A 24,547-nucleotide genomic window follows, 5' to 3' on the forward strand; every position below is an offset into this window, starting at 1 on the left:
AATCACAAATTTATTATAAACTCACTCAACTAAACTCCAAAAAAACAAACAACCCAATTAAAAAATGGGCAGAGGACATGAACAGACATTTTTCTAAAAAGGACATATAGATGGCAAACAGACATATGAAGAAATGCTCAACCTCATCAGAGAAATGCAAATGTAAACCCCAAAGAGATACCACCTCACTCCAGTCAAAATGGCTAGCATCAATAAATCAGCAAACAACAAGCGTGGAAGTGGAGAAAAGGGAACGCTTGTCCACTGTTGGTGGGATTGCAGATTGGTGCAGCCACTATGGAAAACAGTATGGAGGTATCTCAAAAATCTCAAAATGGAACTACCTTATGATCCAGCAATTCCATTCCTAGGTATCTATCCGGAGAAATCCAAAACTCCATTCAAAAAACTTTATGCACTCCTATGTTTATTGTAGCACTATACACAATAGCCAAGACATGGAAACAACCAAAATGCCCATCGGTAGATGACTGGATTAAGAAACTGTGGTACATTTATACAATGGAGTATTACGCAGCCATAAAGAAGAAAGAAATCTTACCATTTGCAACAACATGGATGCACCTAGATAACATTATGTTAAGTGAAATAAGTCAGACAGAGAAAGACAAATACCGTATGATCTCACTTATATGTGGAATCTAAAGAAAAGAATAACTGAATGAACTAATCAGAAACCGTTTTGAAGACATAGAGGAAAAACTGAGGGTTGCTAGATGGGAGGGGGGGTGGGGATGAGGGGGAAGGTGAGGGGATTAGAAGACAATCAGTAACCACAAGATGGCCACGGGGTTTTGAAAATTAATTTGGGGAATGTAATCAATAATGTTGTAAAGATTTTGTAGGATATCCGATGGACACTTGTACCATTTGGGAGACCACCTGAGGGATGATGTAGATGCCTGATCACTGCACTGTACACCTGAAGCTGAAGCTGAACAATAATGAATGCCAACTATAATTTTATATATGTATATGTATATATATGTACGTATATACTTACAAGAAGCGGAGTACAGCATTAGGTATAGAGACAGTGGAAATGTAATGGCTCTGTGTGATGTCAGAGGGATAGTGGATGGGGGCGGGGGGCTCCCCCAGTGTGAGCGATATAAATGATAAATGTCTAAGTAAAATAAAATATCGTGCTGAACAAATATTAGAACTGCTCTCAGTTTAAGTCTCCTCAACAAAACTAACCTTCCAAAGGAGAATTTAAATTACTCCTTAGACAACTCAATTATTGAAAATGGATGAAAAGGAAAGAAAGTAGCTAATACAGAGGAAAAGTGATATAGCATGGAATCTTTTTTCCCTGTTATCATTTGCTTTAAGCATGGTAAAATGATAATATGATTGAATGTGTTTACAAGGCTAGACATACACTTTATGTGCTGATTCAAGTTAAAACATGACCTAGAAAATGTACCAGTTAGGGAAAGTCTTGGTTCAAACAACTCAGTGTTTTAGGAAGTCACTTACCAGCAAAAATGCAAATATACTAAGTCACAGCTGATGGACTATTAATAAATCATTTAAAAAAAAAAGTTATTACCAAAGGGAAATTTTATAAAAGCCAGATGAAGAATGTGTTTTCAAAGAGTGTTTGAACAATGTGTTTGAACAAGGCTCGTTCTGTCTCCATGTTGCTTTCTTAGATTATAAGCTTGATTAAAACAGAAACCATGTCTTTCTTGGAAGCCCTCTTTCATCAGAATACCCCAAAACAGATCCCATGCAGGATGGAGCATAAAAAATGGGATTGGTTTCTGCTGATGAAATGTCTAATCAGTTCACTCAGGAGTCAATGGAAATACTAGAAATAAAAATTGTATTCTCTAAAAAAAAACAACACACAATAAAAACTGCAATGAACACCCAATGCACATATATCATTACAGATAAATGTTTTCAGATTTTTTTGGTAGATACCCAAGAGAGGAATTGCTGGGTCATACGGTAATTCTATTTTTAATTTTTTGAGGAATCTCCACACTGCTTTCTATAGGGGTTTCACCTGTCTGCATTCCCACTACCTCGCCAACACTTGTTATTATTTGTCTTCTTGTTGATGATAGCCATTGTAACTGGTGTGAGGGGATATCTCATTGTGATTTTTATTTGCATTTCTCTAATGATTAGTGATGTTCACCATTTTTTCATATGTCTATTGGTCATTTGTATGTCCTCTTTGGAGATATGTCTATTCAGGTTCTTTGTCCATTTTTTAATAGGATTGTTTGTTTTTTTCTTGTTGAGCTGTATGAGTTCCTTGTATATTTTGGATATTGGCCTCTTATTGGAGGCATTGTTTGCAATAATCTTCTCCCATTCAGTTGATTGCCTGTTTATTTTGTCGATGGTTTCTTTTCCTGTGCAGAAGCATTTTAGTTTGATATACTCCCATTAATTTATTTTAACTTTTACTTCCCTTGCCTTTGAAGTCAAATTCATAAAATCCTCTTAGAACCCAAGGTCCGTAAGTTTAGTACCTATGTTATCTTCTATGCAGTTTATTGTTTCAGGTTTTATGTTTAGGTCTTTGATCCATTTTGAATTAATTTTGATACATGGTGACAGAGAATAGTTTAATTTCATTCTTTTGCCTGTGGCTTTCCAATTCTCCCAGCACCATTTAGTGAAGAGGCTGTCTTTTCTCTATTGTATGTTTTTGGCTTGTTCATCGAAAATTATCTGTTCATATTTATGTGAGTTATTTTCTGGGTTTTCGATTCTATTCCATTAGTCTTTGTGTCTGTTTTCCTGCCAATACCATACTGTTTTGATTATTGTTGCCCTATAGCACAAGTTGAAATCAGGGAGTATGATACCTCCAGCGTTGTTCTGTTTTCTTAGGATTGCTTTGGCTATTCAGGGTCTTTGTGGTTCCATACAAATCTGACGAGTTTTTGTTCTATTTCTTTATAAAATGACATTGGGATTTTCACAGGGATTGCATTAAATCTATATATTATTTAAGGGAATATGGCCATTTTAACTATGTTGATTCTTCCAATCCATGAAAATGGAATGTCTTTCCATTTATTTATATCTTGTTCAATTTCTTTTAAAATTTCAGTGTATAGGTCTTTCACATCTGTGGTTAAGTTTATTCCTAGGTATTTTATTCTTTTTGTTGCAATTGCAAAAGGAATTGTTTTTTAATTTTCTTTTTCTGCGGTTTCATTGTTAGTATATATGAATGCAATGGACTTTTATACGTTGATTTTGTAGGCAGAAACTTTACTGTATTCGTTTATTGTTTCTAGTAGCTTTCTGGTGGAGTCTAAAGGGTATTCTATATATAGCATCATGTCACCTGCAAAAAGTGACAAGTGGATGTCTTTTATTCCTTTCTCTTGCCTGATTGCTCTGGCTAGGACATCCAATACTATGTTGAAAAGCAGGGGTGATAGGGGACAGCCCTGTCATGTTCCTGAACATAAAGGGCTTCAGTTTTTCACCGTTATTTATGATATTAGCTGAGAGTCTGTCATATATGGCCTTTATTATGTTGAGGTATTTTTGTTCCATACCCACTTTATTAAGTGTTTTACTCATAAATGGATGTTGTATCTTGTCAAATGCTTTTTCAGCATCTATTGATATAATCATATGATTTTTGTCCTTTATTTTGTTATGTGATGTATCACATTGATGGATTTGTGTATGTTGAACCATCCTTGTGCCCCTGGTATGAACCCCACTTGGTGTGATGTATAATTTTTTTTTAATGCATTGTTTGTTGCATGTGATTTGCTAGAATTTTGTCGAGGATTTTTGCATCTGTATTCATCAGAGATATTGGTCTGTAATTTTCTTTTTTTGTGTTATCCTTACTAGGCTTTGGTATCAGAGTAATGTTGGCTTTATAAAATGAGTTAGGGGGTATTGCCTCTTCTTCAATTTTTTGCAAGAGTCTGAGCAGGATTGGTATTAGATTCTCTTTGAATGTTTGGTAGAATTCACTGGTGAAGCCATCTGATCCTGGACTTTTGCTTTTGGGAAGGTTTCAGATGACTGATTCAATTTCCTGTTGATCGGTCCATTTAGATTATCTGGTTCTTTGTGATTCAGCCTAAAAATGCTATATGTTTTTAAGAACATGTCCATTTCTTCTAGGTTATAGAATTTAGTGGCATATAGCTCTTCATAGCATTCTTGTATAATCCGTTGTATTTCTGGGGCATCCGTATTTCTGTAACTTCACTTGTTTCATTTCTGATTTGTTTATTTGTGTCTTTTCTCTTTTTATCTTAGTGAGTCTAGCCAAGGGTTTGTCAATTTTATTAATCTTTTCAAAGAACCAGCTCTTTGTCACATTAATTTTTCTATTGTCTTTTTGCCCTCTATTTCATTTAGTTCTGCTCTGATTTTATTATTTCCTTTCTTCTGCTGACCTTAGGTTTCATTTATTATTCTTTTTCAAGTTCTTTAAGGTGTAATGTGAGGTTACTTACCTGGGATTTTTCTTCTTCCTTGAGATAGGCCTGTAATGATACAAATTTCCCTCTTAAAACTGCTTTGCTAAATCCTAAAAACTTTGGTACAATGTATTCTCATTTGTTTCTATGTATCTTTTGATCTCATCCCTTATTTCTTCTTTGACGCAATCATTCTTTAACAGTATGCTGTTTAATCTCCACATACTTGTGGTTTTTCCTGCTTTCTTTTTGCAGTTGATATCCAATTTTAAAGCCTTGTGCTCAGAGAACATGGTTGGTATGATTTCAGTCTTCTTAAATTTGCTGATGCTAGTTTTATGTCCCTTTATGGTCTACCCTTAAGAATGTTCCATGTATACTAGAAAAGAATGTATAGTCTGATGTCCTAGAATGAAGTGCTCTATAAATGTCAATTATGTCCATTTCATCTAATGTGTCATACAGGGCTGATATTTCTTTATTTACTTTCTGTTTGGATGACCTATCCATAGCTGTCAATGACATATTTAGGTCCCCTAGTATAATTGTGTTTTGGTCAATTTCTCCCTTTAGTTCTGTTAGTAGGTGCTTTGTCTATTTTGGTGCTCCCTGATTGGGGGCATACATATTGATGACTGTTATGTCTTCTGGCTTTATGGACCCCTTTATCATTATGAAATGTCCATCTTTGTCTCTTCTTACCTTTTTATCTTGAAGTCTGTTTCATCTGATATCAGTATGGTTACATCTGATTTTCTCTAAATACCATCTGTTTCGAGTGTCAATTTCCACCCTTTCACTTTGTCCTTGTAGCTGAGATGTGTCTCTTGGAGGCAGCATAGGATTGGTTTTAGTTTTTTTGATCCAATCTGCTACTCTGTGCCTTTTTATTGGTGAGTTCAGTCCATTTACATTTAACGTGATTATTGATATATGAGGACTTTCTATCATTCTATCTTTGGTTTTCTGGTGGGACTGTGTCTCCATTATTTGTTTGCCTTTTTGTTGCTGTATATTATTTCAGTGTGGTGGTATTCTATGATTTTCCTTCTGTTTCTTCTTGTTTTGTTATATATTTCCGTTCTGCATTTTTTTTTGAGTGTTTACCATTAAGTTTATGTGAAAGTAAGTTTGATATTTAGAGTATTCCATTTTCTTCAGCATGCTGACTTTCTCCATTTCTTGTGCCTGTGCAGACCTTTCGTCTGTCCCCTTTTATGTTTTTGTTGTCACAAATTATCCCTATTTATGCTGTGAGTTGATTTCTGTGCTGCAGTAGCAAATTGTCTTTTTCCTCTCTCTTTTTTAAAGTGTTTTCTTTTCTTCTTTACTCTGTATGTTATGTTTAAGTGTATAGTGTCTTATTTGGTGTAGGTGTTGCCATTTCCTGCTTCTGTCTGTCTGTTCATACATGTTCAAAACTACCCATGGTTTTGTATTCTTTTGCTTTTTTGTTTCAGGTCGAATAGCCTCCTTCAGTATTTCTTGTAGTGCAGGTCATGCATCAGAAAATTCCCTGAGCTTCTGTATGTCTGGAAATGTCTTCACTCCTCCTTCATATCTAAAGGATATCTTTGCTGGATATATTATTCTTGGCTCATAATTTTTCTTTTTCAATACTTTGAATATTTGATATACTCCCTCCTGGCTTGTAGAGTTTCTGCTGAAAAAATCTGATGATAATCTAATGCGCTTTCCTTTGTAGGTTACCATCTTCTTTTCCCTGGCTGCTCTGAAGATTCTTTCTTTGTCATTAATTTTTGACAGCTTCAATACAATGTGCCTTGGAGAAGGCCTGTTGGGATTGAGGTAATTAGGTGTTCTATTTGCTTCTTGGATTCAAGGATCCTGTTCTTACCACAAGTTTGGGAAGTTTTTGTTGAGTATCTGTTTGAATATAATCTCTGTTCCTTCTCCATCTGGTATGCCCATTATTCTTATATTGCTCTTTTTTGATGGAGTCAGAAAGTTCTTGTAGAGTTCTTTTACTTCTTTTAACTCCCAAATCTCTCTCTTGTTCCATCTATGTCATTTCCAGATTTCTATCTTCGATGTCACTGAGTCTTTCCTCCATCTGGTCAGCTCTATTACCTAAGCTGGCTATTTCATTCTTCATTTCTGTTATTGAGTTCTTTATGTCCAGAAATTCTATTTGGTTCTTTTTAAAAATTTCAATATCTTTAGTAAAATGTTCATTTTGTTCTTTGATTGTGTTTCTGAGTTCATAAAATTGCCTGTGTTTTCTTGCATCTCATTGAGTTTTTTCAGAACTGCAATCTTGAATTCTGTGTCATAAATAAGTCACATATTTCCATGTCTTCAAGTACCTTTTCTGGAGACTCTTCATTTTCTTTCTGAGCTGCCTTGTTATCTTGATTATTCATGGGAATTAATGAATTATTATTTCCCTTCCTAGGCATCTACAGGAGTGAGTTCTACAACAGGTTGGTAGGAAGAGGTCTTTCTTTTGCTTTCCAGTAGGTGTTGTTACAATGCATTACTCTGTTTACCCCTGCAGGGATCTGCCCAGACAGGTGGAGTCAGGGGAGGAGTGGGTTGTGAAAGGTGGCTCTGAACAATGGTAGCGACAACCAGCTCAGCCAGTCCTGCACCCAAGGCTCCATCCCCTTTGCTGGAACTACATAGTTCGGTTGCGAGTCTGTGGCTGTGGGCTGCAGTTCTCAGAAGTGCAAATATTCTGTTCTTTTTATCTGGTAATGCTACTGTTCCGATTCTAGTACTGGGCATGTGGAGGCAGGGCGAGTTCTGGAAGAATAGGGAGGGGTTGGCTAGGCTCAGTGCGTATGCCTTCCATCCTCTGCTTGGCAGTGAGGTCTCAAATCGCTGTTGTCACCCTTCTTCCAACAGTCTTTGCTCCAAGGTTTCTGCCATGAGTGTTGGGTTCAGTCGTGTTATATGACTATCCCTCAGGCAGGACTGCGGGCCATAAGGGGAGTACTAGCAGTCCAAGTTCTTCCCTCTCCAGTGACAGCTGTAGCTCCGGAATGCAGGGAGCTCGGAACTCCGAACAGCGGTCTGCGTCCTGTGCCCCAGCGCCCACGTCTCCGCACTTCCCCTTTCCCTCCTTCCCCGCTTGCCCAATTTGCCCACCTTTAGATGATTTCAGTTGCACATCTCTTCGTCTTGCCTGTCTGCTGCACTAGGAGCCCTTTGTGGAATTACAGTTGTTCAATTTGTTGTAAATTCCAGGAGAGATTTAGAGGCTCACCTCACACCATGATTTCTATGACGTCAAAGCACTATTTCTTTTTACATGTCAGCCATCTTACCAAATGTTGACTACCAAGACCAAAAAAGCAAACTAAGATACTAGACAAAAGATAATGGTTAAAAAAAAAAAAAAAAAATCATGTTACATCTACATTGTTAAGGCAACCATGTATGAGACTACAGCTCCTTCTAAGTTTCCTTTGATGCCTACAATTTAAGCAAGGTATCAAAGTACGTATCTTCTCACATTAATGAAACACGAGCATTAATGGTTCCTCAAGTAAAATACATCCTGTGTTAGAGCAAGATTTACAGAAAGAATAACAGCTAACAACCATAGATATGCTCAGTTCCTAGCTAGCCTAGTAATTGTCTTAGCGAGATTTTTAAAGAAACTTAAGTATCTAGATATATTGTTACCTCTAAATAAAAGTGCTATCAATCTCTTACCTTGCAAAGCAATCCTTCATTTCTCTTCCTTGCCCTATCAAATAATCACCTTCAAATTCACTTGTTCTTAAGGCCAGTAAAGAGGAGCATTCAGCTTCCAGTTCCATAATGCTTCATGTCAAAGTAATGCCACAATAACTTTCAAGCCTGTTTCTCCAGGTTTTAAAATTGTCCATTATTTAATAGAGTAAAGACTAAACTGGTATAACAAAGGGACCATAAAATAAAGGGGCTTAAGTAGGATAGAAGTTTCTTTCTCATGCTTCTATTCTGAAGGACAGATCCAGGACTGGCAGGGTATCAGCATCTCTATAATGACTTCCATCTATGGGTCCAAGACAACTGCTCCAGGTTTTTACCATTTTCTAACCAATGGGGAAGCAGGATAAGAGGAGAATGCAAGTACCTTCTTTCTAAAGAACTGATCCAGAAAGAGCACATAGTACTCCTGCTTACTTCCCATCATCTAGGACTTGGTCACATGACCACACCCAGTGGCAAGGAAAGGAAATGTAATCACTAGCCAAGTGGTCATGTGCCCAGCTCCAACTCAGGAAGCCTCTTAGGGGAGAAGGATAATAAGAGACACCTGGTTGTCTCTACCACCTTTTCAGAGACCAAAATTATTAAACTGCCTTTTAATATTCCCAAACCACTCTCTTGATAGTTAGCTACCCAGCTTCTTTTTGTCTCTGCTCAACAAAAGACTGCCCTTCTGCTCATCACAATTGGGCAAAAGCCAAAGGATGAGAATATAATTACTCACACATGATGTCCCCTTTTCACATTTAGTTTTCTAAACTCTTAGGAGCCTTAAGTTTAACATGGTTTCTTTTTGTTTTAAGGCTTGCTTCCAGTTGTTTGGCAGCCTGTCCTCTGGAGGAAAAAAAACCCTTAAATACACTTATTTGAAATTATTAGAAGCAATACTCCTTTGTTCATTAAAATACACGTAGTGCAAAAAAAACAACAACCAGGTTTTGAAATATGTTTTATCATTATGTTTTTAACCATGTTAGAAATTCTATGTTTAAAAAATAGAAAAAAAAGAAGAGATGTATTTGCATAAGCATTGCTCTCATAAATGACAAATAACTATCAGAATGCATTTATTTAATCTGATGGCCAGCAACATAGAGAAATGTGTATATTTTTAAACTCTATGCAGGTAGGTATCAGGTAAAGTATTCTTTAAAGACTGACATTTAAAAACAAAATTAATAAAGATAAACTGGGGGTTGATTAAAACTTCATTAAAAGCTCATATAAAGATCCCTTAATCGAAACAAGCTCTCAGTTCATTTAAAGTGATCTGATTTAAGGAAACTCTAAGAAGCACCATACTCACTACATGAAGAAAGAATACCTGACAAAGTATTTTAAGACCCCTCATATGCAGCAAGGTTTGTGACAGTATACCCTTAGGTATAGTTTTTGAGACGTTCATTACTTTAGCTAATAACAGGAACGTGCCAGATGTTCATGACGGTATTATCTCACTAGAGAAAAGCCTTTCTATCCTAGTTGACTAATAAAGACTTCTTCCACATAATTCTGAATCACAAGGTAGTGGGCCCAGAACCGTTCAACAACAAATCGACTCCTGCATGTCCATTCCTTCATCCTGAAGTAACCACACCTGCATATGTCTAATGACTTGTAAAGGCTGATCTGAGAACTGTAGGGGCTGATGTTACATCACCCAGAAGTGCTTCCACACATCACAGGTCACTTTCCATGACTGTATCCATGAGAAAAACCTACTTGAATGTACTCTTCTGAATTCTTGGATGCTAGGTGCCCCTGGCCTTTATTTAAAACACGAGCACCTTTTCCTGAGTGTTTTTAAGTTCCATTTTGGCCTAAGGAGTTCATTAATAATACACAGACATATTTAAATTCTGAAATTCAAACAAAGAAACCAGAGATGAAAAATAACAATAACAACAAACCAGGAAATCACTAGAGAAACCAAAAGTCTGAACTCCTCAAGGCCTTTTTTATTAGAGCTGTAAATCATATCACCCAAAAGGGAACTTGGCGAGGTGTGTACACAGTCCGGTCTAATCAGGCGACAGCGCTGGGAATAACTACAGATGCAGTGCCAACAATGCTTGGATGACTGCTGCCAGGAGTAACATCTGTCAAGCATTCATATGACTTAGCTACTCTCCAGAGCAGCCTTGCTATATATGTCATAATTCACAACATTTCGATTAATTATACTTCTGCAAATAATCAACAGTCATACAAAAGCCAGCTAAAAACTCAGTTTAGGGTAGAAACTGGTGCCCTAGCATTGAAGCAAATGGCCCAAGATCACCTCCAACATTAAAAACCCCATCAATATATCTAAAGACTACAGAGAGGCTCCCACCATAATGGAAAGTAACCTCACTTCGTTGAGAACATTTTCTAGTTTAGTTTCTTTTAATTCTTCCCTTCTGTCTAAGTGCCCCTCCCAAATATCCTTGTCTTCTGTGGGTCAACAATTAAATTATCCATGATCTGGCTCCTCTCAGAGGAAAACAAATCTGTCTATGACATTGTACACTTTCTGGAAACAGATTAAGGGAACCAGAAGAAAATGTACGGCATTCAAGCCCTCAGTCTAAGTGGGTAGCCCTGTAACGCTACGACTTTCAAAGCTGAGATGGACAGCTCTCCAAACACTGACGAGATCCCTGGTGCCAAACAGGGTATCCCTGCTAGGAAGCTCATGGACTATAAATGGTATGTGGTATCAATCACGTGCCGAAACCACCAAAAGACACCATGGGATGTGGAAAGTCCATCTGCATGAAACCTGACTCAGTGGGAGCATAGCACTTAACACTTTCACTTATAAGCTTTTGGGGTGGAAGATCAGGATCATTATAAAACTGAAGATATTAATAAATATCTCCATGTTGTAACTACAGCTATGATGAAAATGACAGGATAATAACTGAGGCAAAGGTTATTTGGAATTCAAAACAAACCAGCTTAATATTTTATGATGAGGATGAGTCGAAGGTGCGCCCCTCCTTGCACTGTCACCTCTGCCGGGCACCCCCTGAGGAAGAAGCGTAAGAGGCAGCACCCAGAGAGGTAAGAGGCCTGGAGGCGAAGAAAAAGGGGAAGAGGAGGGGAAACCACAGCAGCAATAGCTTCGTGAGTAGGCTAAGAATTTGCAGGTTTATTTCTTGCTTTATTTCTTTTCTCCCATATTTTATTCTAGTTCAACACGCTTCAATTTATTCCTCCAATTCTGGGTGTCTCAAATACTTGAACAAGGAAAAAAAAAAAAGAGAGAATCTCATTAACAAAAAACTTCCCCTTACGGTTTTGTAAATGTACAAAAATTGTAATTTCACAGAAATGCCTTTCAATTCCTGGCTCTCCTGCCACTGATTTTACTCTATAATAATAATTTCTAACAATTACAATATGCTAAGGATTTTAAATACACCATCTTATTCAATCTTCATGACAATTCAACAAGGTAGGTAGAGGATTTCCACAGCAACGCAGAGAGAGTTGCAAGACCACACAGCTAGCCCGAAGGGGGGCAAGGCTCAACCCCAAACCCACCGTTTAGCTTCCATGTATCCTTCTCCCCATACTTGGCATATTTAGAACAGGACTTTCTGTACAACACAGAGCTCAAGTTCTTCTACTTTAGATCACAAGCCCTTGCTACTTTTAAAGATAATTTACAGAATGAATCACCACACTAGCTTTGAAGACTGTGATTATTCTTGAAGCCCCAGTCTGGATATACGCTATGGGTCAGATGAAGACGAAGGGTCAGGAGGGCCACTGATGGGCTGACTTAATCTGTGAAAATTATACCCAGAGAACTAACTCAAAGCGTAGCTGACACAGAAAACAGGACCTAGAACAAGCTACCATCAATTAAAGTAGAGCAAGTTAGAATTTAAATCAAAGGTAATGCTTTCTCTTGGTTTTTAGGGCAACTAGCTCATCCTTGTGGACAGAAAACTGCAACCACCAAGTTCCTCCTATACTACCTCATTAAAGTACTGCACTAAAATTGGGGAAACTGATTCAGACCAGTAGACAGCCTTGATGATTTAAGTTTGAGCAAACTTTCCGAGCAGATTTACATGACATATACAGTTAACTACCTATACTGTGTTAGCAATCCTATACCTTAAAATTTGTCCATATAATATATGTGGGAAGTCTCTGAAAGATTCTTAAACTCAAATCAAATATAAAACCAAGGATTTGTTGAAAACAATGTAACAAGAGTCATTATTTATAAATGTTTCTGTTGTACAGTGGAGTCAATTCTAAAAGATTACAGCAATTTTTCAATCTGGTAGAAATCACCTAAACTCTAACCTAACTACAAAGATATTTACTGCAATATTTATTTGCTATATAAATATTTATTGATTTATTTAGATCATTGTCTAATGTCTAGCATAACAGGCTTTATGCTAGACATTAGACAATGAGCAAATAACAGGCTATTGCGTTGCTACGTGTAAAATCAGAATGTTATCATGAAATAGAGACCCTGCACATACTTCAGATTGAGTGGTCAAAGGATGTCACTTTAGAAAACTGTAAAACACCCAAATTTCCATCAGTAGTAAACAGCCCGAATGTCTATCAATTATGAAAATATACAACAGAATACTAGACAGACATTAAAAGCTTCAGGTAGAATTTCAAGTGCTGATAGTGAAGATATACCACGTATATGACAAACTGGAGAAAGTAAGATAAGAAGAGAGTGTATATAAATCTATGCATATAAATTTATTAAAGCATGTATTCAGATGTGGGTATGTGCATTAAAAATATCCCAAAATTATTAACAGTGATTACTTTCAGGAAGAGGAATTTGGAGTGTGGAGACTATATTCCATTTAATATGTGTGTGGGTGAGTTGTGTGTGTGTGTACTCTTTTCATTTAGACACTGAAAAATTATTTTTAATATATAAATGCCAAATCAGTATGACAGAAACCATGGGCCTTCTACTGTTAGTCTATCTGAAACTTATAATTCTAATTTACAAACTTAATATACAAACCTCCCACTTAAGGAAGGCGGTAATAAAATGACCACCTAAAATAGGACTGTTTGTGGACATTGGCTTAATGTTAAATATGGCACAGCCACTTCCTGTGGCTCACAAAACCTTCCCAGTTCAGCTTTCATTGGTAAAAATTGGCCCACCTGCTCTCTGTAAGGTTCAGATATGAGTATAACTATTCATTCCTACTTTGACATTAATCACTTGTGAAAAAACTGGGGAGGACACATCAAATACATTCAATAGATAAATGGAATGAAAACTGGGTCTTCTTTCGCCATTACTAACATTCAAATGCCCTTCCCACAGAGCAATGTTCAGATCTCTCAGGCAGATTCCTCAACAACTACAAATGTCCTATGTGTTAATGTCCCTAAATTTACTAAAAATTAAAAGTTTTAAAAAGGATCCCATTGATTCAAAAGTAAAACATACTTCAAAAGAATTTCCCAAGAAAAATAAGTAGAGTGGCGTTTCCAGCCCGGGTTGAAGACCCCATTTCCAAAACTAGCAAACCAAAGTAATGCCTTTAGTCTATGAGGCAATTACAATTATGTGCTTAATAACACGGAAAGCAGTAAACAAAAGAGCCTATTTTTGGGTTTTTTACCTAATGCAGCATGATCTTCTTGCTCCTGACTCTTTCCCAAAGGGGCCATCATTTTTGAATATGTATCCGTCCACCAAGGATTATACTTCAAAACCTGTTCAACTGCCTCATCTTCAAAAAAGTCAGCTCTGAAAAAAAACATTGAATGAGACTGTTATATAGAATTAGGCTAGTTTTCTTTTCTTTTTTTAATTTTATAACTCATCATATTTGAACTGGGAATATAGATTAATTCAAAGTACATTTCTTTTTTTTTTTTTTTAACTTTCATTTATTTAAAGTGTGTTTTTCCAGGACCTATCAGCTCCAAGTCAAGTCGCTGTTTCAACCTAGTTGTGGAGGGTGCAGCTCACACTGGCCCATGCGGGGATTGAACTGGCAACCCTGGTGTTAGAGCATCGTGCTCTAACCAACTGAGCTAACTGGCTGCCCCCAACGTACATTTCAAGGAAAGACTGAGCACTGCATTTACTTTCTTTGTGGTTAGTAATCATCATAAAACAAAAAGTAAGCCTCTGGCTAGAAGGATACTTGACACTTATGACCTCTTCAAATGTAAGGTACACAGGAGACCAGGCTTACCCTAAAGTCCCATCCCAGTCCTACGGTGAATCAAATCTGAACACACATGGATCTGAAGCCCAGCACTTGTGCTTGGATTGCAAATATCATAGATTTTGGTAAAGTTACAGTAAAGGAAAGTATCTTTTAACTCCACTAACAAATAAAAATAAAAACATGAGCAGAAAATTTAAGATACTGAACATCCACACAGAGGACACACACATGCGCGCGCATACATCACTGTTTACTGTTTAGCTAGCATATGTACTCATATTTTCTACCAAGATATAACCTATTTTATTTAGCTATGCTAATCTTAACAGTTCCTTAATTTAAAACTACTGAAAAAGATCAAAGCAACCTTTGTAGAGAACAAAAAATTAATTTTCCTGTACTTCCATTTCTCAGTTTTAACTAGAAAAATAACTGTTATATTCAAAATATACTCTTAGAAGACACTTATTCAGAAAACATGCTATCTTGCATTCAAAGTTGGAAATTGGTATTGCTAGGAAACAAATGACAAAAAAGTATAACTCATGGTGAAAATTTCATTTATATTTCAGTTTATTAGAAACCCAAGGAATTGGTAGTTTTGATAAACTGGATTTTCTAGCTGATAGTTTTATGATCTTAAATATTTTTTCCTTTCGGCTGAGATATTGAAATCTTTTAAAATTAGAAGTATGACAGATAACAACTTCTTCAAATATGCCAAGCACTGCACTAAGTTCTTCTAATTAATTATTTTCTTGAATCCTCATACCATCCCCATGGGCAGAGGATACTCTCTGCCCATTTTACATGGTGGAAACTGAGGGTCAGAAAAGTTGTATATCATGGCCAAGGTCAAAGAACCAGTAAGAAGCATGGCCAGGAATTAGACCTACTTAAGTCTTACTCCAGAATCCAAGCTATTAACCAATACACACATTCCAGTTTTTATGCCTGAGGAAATAAAGTACATATGGGACAAAATTGAACAGTAATTATCTTGAAATAATAATTCTCAATTTATGTCAGGTGCACAAAGCATATGAGATTAGGATAAAGCACGTGCTTTATAAACTACCATGTTCCCCATCACTCAAAATAAGACCTGGTCTTATTTTACTATAATATAAAACTGGGTCTTATATAATTGTTATATTATGTAAGACTGAGTTTTATATTAATTTTTGCTCCAAAAGACGCATTAGAGTTGATTGTCTGGCTAGGTCTTATTTTAGAGGAAACACGGTAATCCTGCTAAGTGAGAGTCTCCTATTAGCTATCTCTTTTCCTTTAAAGTGAAGGAAAACTCAAACTGATGGTCGCCAGATGGGAGGGGATCTGTGGGTCTGGGTGAAAAAGGTGAAGGGATTAAGAAGTAGAAATTGGCAGTTATAAAACAGTCACAGGGATGTAAAGTACAGAATAGAGACTACAGTCCATAATACTATAATAACTACATACGGTGTTAGGTGGGTAAGTTATTGGGGCAAGGGGCACTTCATAAGTTACATAAATGCGAAACCACTATGTTGTACACCTGCAACTAATACATATAATGTTGTATGTGAACTGTAACTGAAAATAAAATGAAAGAAAACATTTTGAATTGAGGTTCTACTATAAACTTTTATCCACAAATCAGGATGACAAGACAGGCAGTCCTGGCCCTCACAGAACTCACAGTCTCATGAGAGAGTCAAACAATTACAATACAGCATAAGAGCTATGACATAACAGTACAAGAGTTTATGACAAAATGAAATTGGGATGACAGGCAAGGTCCCTGGAGGAACTCATATCTTAGCCAACAGCTGAATGATAATTAACAGTTAACCAGATTAAGAGAGGTGGGACAAAATAATCTGGGCTGAAAGAATAATTAGCACAGGCTAGGAAACAAGAAGGCATACTTAAGAGAAAAAAACAGTTGAGAATTGCTAGAAAGAATGTGTTGTGGTGACAACCGCGTTGCAAGCCATGTTAAAAAATCTATTGAAAGACAGAAATCATGAGCCAAGAATAACATATCCAGCAAAGATATCCTTTAGATATGAAGGAGGAATAAAGACCTTTCCAGACATACAGAAGCTCAGGGAATTTTCTAATACACGACCTACACTACAAGAAATACTAAAGGAGGCTATTCGACCACCATCAACAGGGACAATTCTGGCAACCAAAACTGAAAAGGGGGAGAGTAAAGGCCTGAACCAGAATACGAAATGGCGAAAGTAAGCGTGCTGAAGAAAATGGAATACTCTAAATATCAAACTTTCTTTTACATAAACTTAAGGGTAACCACTCAAAAAAAACCCAGAACTGAAATATATACTGTAATAAAAGAAGAAACAGAGGGAAACATCATAGAATACCACCACACAGAAATAATAGACAACAACAAAAAGGCAAAAAAAAAAACAATGGAGACACAGCCTTACCAGAAAACTAAAGATAGAATGACAGAAAATCCTCACATATCAATAATCACCCTAAATGTAAACGGACTGAACTCACCAATAAAAAGGCACAGAGTAGCACACTGGATCAAAAAACTAAACCCAACCATATGCTGTCTCCAAGAGACACATCTCATCTACAAGGACAGCATAGACTCAAAGTGAAAGGGTGGAAATTGATACTCCAAGCAAATGGTACCCAGAAAAAATCAGGTGTAGCCATAATGATATCAGATGAAACAGACTTCAGGGTGAAAAAGGTAACAAGAGACAAAGACGGACATTTCATAATGGTAAAGGGGACTCTACAACAAGAAGACATAACAGTCATCAATATTTATACCCCCAATCAGGGAGCACCGAAATATACCAAGCAACTACTAACAGTACTAAAGGGAGAAATTGACCAAAACACAATTATACCAGGGGACTTAAATACATCATTGACGTATTTAATGCTATGGACAGATCATCCAAACAGAAAATAAATAACGAAACAGCAGCCCTAAATGACACATTAGATGAAATGGACATAATTGAAATATATAGAGCACTTCATCCTAAAACATCAGACTATACATTCTTTTCTAGTGTACATGGAACATTCTCAAGGATAGACCATATATTGGGACATAAAATCAGTCTCAGCAAATTTAAGAAGATTGAAATCATACCAAGGCTTTGAAAATGGATATCAACTGCAAAAAGAAAGCGGGAAAAAACACAAATAGATGGAGATTAAACAACATACTTTTAAAGAACGACTGGGTCAAAGAAGAAGTTAGAGGAGAGATCAAAAGATACATAGAAACAAATGACAATGAAAATACATCCTACCAAAATTTTTGGGATGCAGCGAAAGCAGTTTTAAGAGGGAAATTTATCTCATTACAAGCTATCTCAAGAAACAAGAAAAATCCCATTAATAACCTCATGTTATACCTTAAACAACTAGAAAAGGAAGAACAAGTGAAACCCAAGGTCAGCAGAAGAAAGGAAATAACAAAAATCAGAGGAGAACTAAATGAAATAGAGACAAAAAGACAATAGAAAAAAACCAATGTGACAAAGAGCTGGTTCTTTGAAAAGATTAACAAAATTGACATACCCTTGGCTAGACTAAGATAAAAAGGGACAAGACACTAATTAACAAAATCAGAAACGAAAAAAGGGGAAGTTATCACGGACACCACAGAAATACAAAGGATCATCCAAGAATACTACGAAGGACTATATGCCACCAAATTCAATCACCTAGAAGAAATGGACAAGTTCTTAGAAACATATAGCCTTCCAAGGCTGAACCATGAAGAACTGGAAAATCTAAACAGACCGATCACCAGTAACAAAATTGTATCAGTCATCCAAAACCTTCCCAAAAGCAAAAGTCCAGGACCAGATGGCTTCACTAGTGAATTCTACCAAACATTCAAAGAGGATCTAATACCAATCCTGCTCAAACTCTTCCAAAAAATTGAAGAAGAGACAGTACTCCCTAACTCATTTTATGAGGCCAACATTACCCTGATACCAAAACCTGCTAAGGACAGCACAAAAAAAGAAAACTACAGACCAATATCTCTGATGAATACTGATGCAAAAATCCTAAACAAATTCTACCAAATCGAATACAAAAATGCATTAAAAAGATTATTCATCATGACCAAGTGGGGTTCATCGCCGGGGCACAAGGATGGTTCAACATATGCAAATCCATCAATGTGATACATCACATAAACAAAATAAAGGACAAAAATCATATGATTATATCAATTGATGCAGAAAAAGCATTTAACAAGATACAACATCCATTTATGATTAAAACACTTAATAAAATAGGTATAGAAGGAAAATACCTTAACATAATAAAGGCCATATATGACAAGCCCTCAGCTAATCTCATAATTAATGGAGAACAACTGAAGCCCTTTGCTCTACATTCAGGAACACGACAGGGCTGTCCCCTATCACCTCTGCTTTTCAACATAGTGTTGGAAGTCCTCACCAGAGCAATCAGGCAAAAGAAAGAAATAAAAGGCATACAAATTGGGAATGAAGAAGTTAAATTATCACTCTTTGCAGATGACATGATGCTATATATAGAAAACCCTAAAGACTCCACCAAAAAGCTATTAGAAAGAATCAATGAATACAGTAAAGTTGCTGGCTACAAAATCAACGTACAAAAGTCCATTGCTTTCCTATATACTAACAATGAAATCTCAGGAGAAGAAATACAAAAAACAATTCCTTTTGCAATTGCAGTAAAAAGAATGAAATACCTAGGAATAAACTTAACCAAGGATGTGAAAGACCTATATGCTGAAAACTATAAGACATTTTTGAAAGAAACTGAAGAAGACACAAAGAAATGGAAAGACATTCCGTGCGCATGGATTGGAAGAATCAACATAGTTAAAATGGCCATATTACCCAAAGCAATATACAGATTTAATGCAATCCCCATCAAAATCCCAATGGCATATTTCAAAGACATAGAACAATAAATCATCAGATTTGTTTGGAACCACAAAAGACCCCGAATAGCCAAAGCAATCTTAAGAAATAAGAACAATAATGGAGGTATCACACTTCCTGACTTTGGCTTGTACTACAGGGCTACAATAATCAAAACAGCATGGTATTGGCAGAAAAACAGACACATAGACCAATGGAATAGAATTGAGAACCCAGAAATAAAACCACATAAATATGGAAAGATAATTTTTGACAAAGAAGCTGAAAACATACAATGGAGCAAAGACAGCCTCTTCAATAAATGGTGCTGGGAGAATCGGATAGCCATGTGCAAAAGAATGAAACTGGACTGCTATTTGTCACCATGTACCAAAGTTAATTCAAAATGGATCAAAGACTTAAGCATAAGACCTGACACAATAAACTGCATAGGAGAAAACATAGGTACTAAACTTACGGACCTTGGGTTCAAAGAGCATTTTATGAATTTGACTCCAAAGGCAATGGAAGTAAAAGCTAAAATAAACGAATGGGACGATATAAAACTTAAAAGCTTCTGCACAGCAAAAGAAACCATTGACAAAATAAAGAGGCCACCAACTGAATGGGAGAAGATTTTTGCAACTAGTACCTCCGATAAGGGGCTAATATCCAGAATATACAAGGAACTCATGCAACTCAACAACAAAAATACAAACAACCCAATTGAAAGATGGGCAGAGGACTTAAAGAGACATTTCTCCAAAGAGGACATACAAATGGCAAATAGACATATGAAAAATGCTCAACATCACTAATCATCAGAGAAATGCAAATCAAAACCACAATGAGACATCACCTCACCCCAGTCAGAATGGCTATCATCAACAAGACAAATAGTAACAAGTGTTGGAGAGGCTGTGGAGAAAAAGGAACCCTCATACACTGTTGGTGGGAACGCAGACTGGTGCAGCCCTTATGGAAGGCAGTGTGGAGGTTCCTCAAAAAATTACGAATAGAATTGCCATATGACCTAGCAATCCCTCTCCTGGGTATCTACCCAAAAAATCTGAAAACATTTATACATAAAGACACATGTGCTCCAATGTTCATTGCAGCTTTGTGTACAGTGACCAAGACATGGAAACAACCAAAATGTCCTTCGATAGATGAATGGATAAAGAAGTTTTCGTATATATACACAATGGAATACTATTCGGCAGTAAGAAAAGATGACATAGGAACATTTGTGACAACATGAATGGATCTTGAGAGTGTAATGCTGAGCAAAATAAGTCAGACAGAAAAAGCAGAGAACCATGTGATTTCACTGATATGTGGTATATAAACCAAAAACAACAAAAGAACAAGACAAATAAATGAGAAACAGAAACTCATAGACACAGACAATAGTTTAGTGGTTACCAGAGGGTAAGGGGGGTGGGGGGTGGGAGATGAGGGTAAGGGGGATCAAATATATGGTGATGGAAGAAGAACTGACTCTGGGTGGTGAACACACAATGGGATTTATAGATGATGTAATACAGAATTGTACACCTGACATCTATGTAATTTTACTAACAATTGTCACCCCAATAAATTTAAAAAATAAATTATAAAAAAAATTAAAAAGAAAAATATTGAAAAAAAAAAAAAGAAAGTGGATAGATCTGACATGTAGTTAGAAACTAGAATCCTCAGGATGAAGGAGTCAGGGGAGCCCGGAGTCAAGGTAGATGCCCAGGATTCTGGCCTTGACCACTGAGTGGACAACAGTGCCACTTATTGGGACAGGAACACAAGATGTTAGCAGACATGGCTGGAGTGACGACTTCTGCTTGTAACAGGCTGAGTTTGAGGTATCCTTTTAGGACACACAGAGACCTGTCCAACAAGCAGTTAGACATGGAAGTCTGACACTCACGAGACACATGGGACAGTTAATGAGGCCAGAATTGCCCAAGGAAAACTGTGAGGGTGACAGAAAAGGGTCTTGGACACCAGAGCACCAAGGACACTTAACGCAAAGGTAGATGAACCCACCTGAGAAGATGCTGGGTTTTGCCCTAAGGGAAAAATTATTTGAAAAAAACAAAAAAAGAACTGGCTTTGTAAAACTATCTCTGCCACCTGCATACCCCCCACATCCCAAAAATTTCAGAATATTTAAGTGATTATTTTTAGTAAGTTCTCACTAATACAGTCCCAGTGATTAAACTGTGATGATTTTTACATTTCCCTGATTTAAGAGTTTTGTGAACAAGATTTGAGGCTGACTGACAGTCTACTTTCCAGAATAAATTACTTTCAAGTTTTTAAATGCCATTCAATCTGACAAGCCTCACTGAGTGCCCTCTACATGTGTGCAGCATCAGGGAGATGAGATTGGCAGGACTCAACTCCCTGCCCTTCAGTACTCCACAATTTAATGGGAACCATACACACAAACACAGAATGCTGTTAAGAATGAGTTACAACATGGGAGCACTGAGGAGGGTTTCCACCACCTATCTGGGAGAGAAGGTGACGGGGTGACAATTGGTTCCAGTCTTAAAAGATAAGTAAAAGGCAGGATGTGACAGGGGAGAAAAGGGCTAAGGGATACAATGAGTACAAAGTATGTGAGAAGCAATATGGTACAGGTGGGCAGACGCAAACATTGATTACTGCTACAGTGCAGAATGTGGCAGGGAGTGGCAAGTGAGACGCTAAGGGACAGGCAGGATCCAGATCACAGAGAACTTTCTATGCTACCACAAGGAGTTAGAAGCTCATGCTCTATGCGAAGGACAGTCTAGCATTAGTTTAAGCAGATTTTCATTTTCAGTACATAAGACATTATACTGCTGGTTTTATAGTTGATGGATTTGCAGAAGTAAAGGCTGAAGGTAGAGATGTCACTTAGGCAGCAAGGAGACTGCTGCAGTAAGTGTGACACAGATGAGGGCCAGAAATAGATGGAGTAAAGGAAACAGTAGAGATAAACGGTACAACTTCAAGATAGACTGGAAGTATGGGATAAGAAAGAAGTCAAAGACGAATCCCAGGTTCCTAACCTGGGTGAGTAGAGTGAAAAATCGGGCACTCCACCATGGAGAACATTCAGGAAGACTTTAAAGGTAAGATGATGAGTTCGATTTGGACATGCTGAAATAGAAGAGTCAGCGAGATGCCCAGTCACTCTAAACCCTTAACCTGGCTTTTCTTCATTGCACTTGTCACAATCAAAATATGTATACTTCCCCACCAGAATGTAAGCCCCATGAGGGTAGCCACCACACACTCCTTGCTGTCTGCAAAACTGCCTAGCATGCAGTTCACTGAAATACTTGTTGAAAAAATTAAAGAATGAATATGCATAAATGAAATTTTATTCTAATGCTTTTCCTAAGCTTGCTTTTAGAATAGAGAACCACCTTGGAAGTAGGTGATCGTCTTCTCACCTCATAATCACTACCTGTTGTCTTAAGATCTCCTTAATAAATCCAAAAGCCTGATCAGTATATTACTTCTTTAATACATTTATAGTACTGAAAATTATAATTTGAAATGGGACCCTAAATGCTATTTGATCATTTTTGTCCTTTTTCTTAGCTCACAAATATTTGAATATTGACTAAATTCTTTTATTTTCTCCCAAAGAAGGAAACAGGCAAAATTTTATGAACTCGTTGAAATAAAACATATGCCAATAATTAAAAAACAATTTAATTAGGAAGTAAAAAATAAACACTCTCAGCAAGAAAACTTGGCTATAATAAGCAAAAGAGGAAGAACTATTACGGAATATTTTAGGATGACTTCATTATATTTTAATACAAAAATAATATCCAAAAGGAATTATAAACGGCAAAAAAATGGACAATCAAAAACAATAAATGGATCATCTATATGCCCAGAATTCTGCTGGGCTAGAAACCATACGGGGAAAAAAAATTATAAACTGGCATCCAGGTATTACAACAAAGAATTTTAAAAATAATAATCCAAAATAATTCATATGTGCCTTTGAAATGTATAATTTTTTTCTATGTAATCAATTTACCTCACCATTCTGCCTTAGGGAGACATTAAAATGAGTCTTCCCTAAAACCTGACAACAGGAGGAGACATGACTTGGAAGAAGGACAATGTCATCTAGTACACTAATGGAATATATGTTACGTGTTACATGTGTATATTACATCACATACATAAATGTGTAATACAATACATTCAATGTATTGTCTGCATGGAAGATCAGAATTTAAAGTAAACCCCTTCCCTCTACTGTACTAACTTAAAATATTTTTAATTGAAAATTTAAAAGAATTTTACTTTATTAATATTAACACATTTGGTTGAGTTAGTCAGCTAATGTAATAATGAGTAATGAGTAACACAAAAATTACAATTAGCCAATCTAATAGCTACCAGAAAAGTCACAAAGAACCTTTTTTTAAAAAATTAAAGTTTATTGGGATGACAATTATTAGTAAAGTTAGATAGGTTTCAGATGTACAATTCTGTAACACATCATCTATACATTACATTGTGTGTTCACCACCCAGAGTCAGTTCTCCTTCCATCACCATATATTTGATCCCTTTTACCCTCATCTACCCCCTCCCCTCTGTAACCACTAAACTATTGTTGGTGTCTATGAGTTTTTGTTTCTTCATTTGTCTTATCTTGTTCCTTTGTTGTTTTCAGTTTTATATACCACATATCAGTGAAATCATATATGCTCCAATGTTCATTGCAGCTTTATTTACAGTGGCCAAGACATGGAAACAACCAAAATGTCCTTTGACAGATGATTGGATAAAGAAGTTGTGGTATATATACACAATGGAATACTACTCTGCCCCAAGAAAAGATGAAAGTGCCATTTGCGACAACATGGATGGGTCTTGAGATTATTATGCTAAGCGAAATAAGGCAGACAGAGAAAGTTGAGAACCACAAAGAATCTTTAATTCTTGACTCCCACTATCCAAACTTGCCCATGACTAAATTTAAACCACTCATGTAAGAACTCTTCCTTGAGAAGTGGAAAGAACATTTAATGCATACTACTAACTTCTAGATGAAGAAACACAGAAGATGGTGAAAAATAAGGGCTGCTTATAATACCGTGTTTCCCTGAAAATAAGACCCAGCCAGACCATCAGCTCTAATGCATCTTTTGGAGCAAAAATTAGTATAAGACCCGGTCTTATTTTAGTATAATATAAGACCGGGTCTTATATAATATAATACCTGGTCTTATTTTACTATAAGACCGGGTCTCATACAATACTATACT

At 36.6% G+C, this 24,547-nt stretch overlaps 1 protein-coding gene across 2 annotated transcripts in view; it reads right to left on the reverse strand.

Moving 5' to 3' along the window:
- SHQ1 (SHQ1, H/ACA ribonucleoprotein assembly factor) overlaps positions 1 to 24,547 on the reverse strand; it is a 167,230-nt gene that overhangs the window by 108,190 nt on the left and 34,493 nt on the right. For both annotated transcript variants that reach the window (XM_019717052.2, XM_088798545.1), the window contains exon 6: positions 13,790 to 13,917. In XM_019717052.2, coding sequence (XP_019572611.2) covers positions 13,790 to 13,917 — 128 coding nt within the window. The remainder of the gene's footprint in view (positions 1 to 13,789; positions 13,918 to 24,547) is intronic.

This window comes from Rhinolophus sinicus, chromosome 5 (genome assembly GCF_057876585.1).
Source record: "Rhinolophus sinicus isolate RSI-liver-muscle chromosome 5, RSI-T2T, whole genome shotgun sequence".
NCBI classification, from domain to species: Eukaryota; Metazoa; Chordata; class Mammalia; order Chiroptera; family Rhinolophidae; genus Rhinolophus; species Rhinolophus sinicus.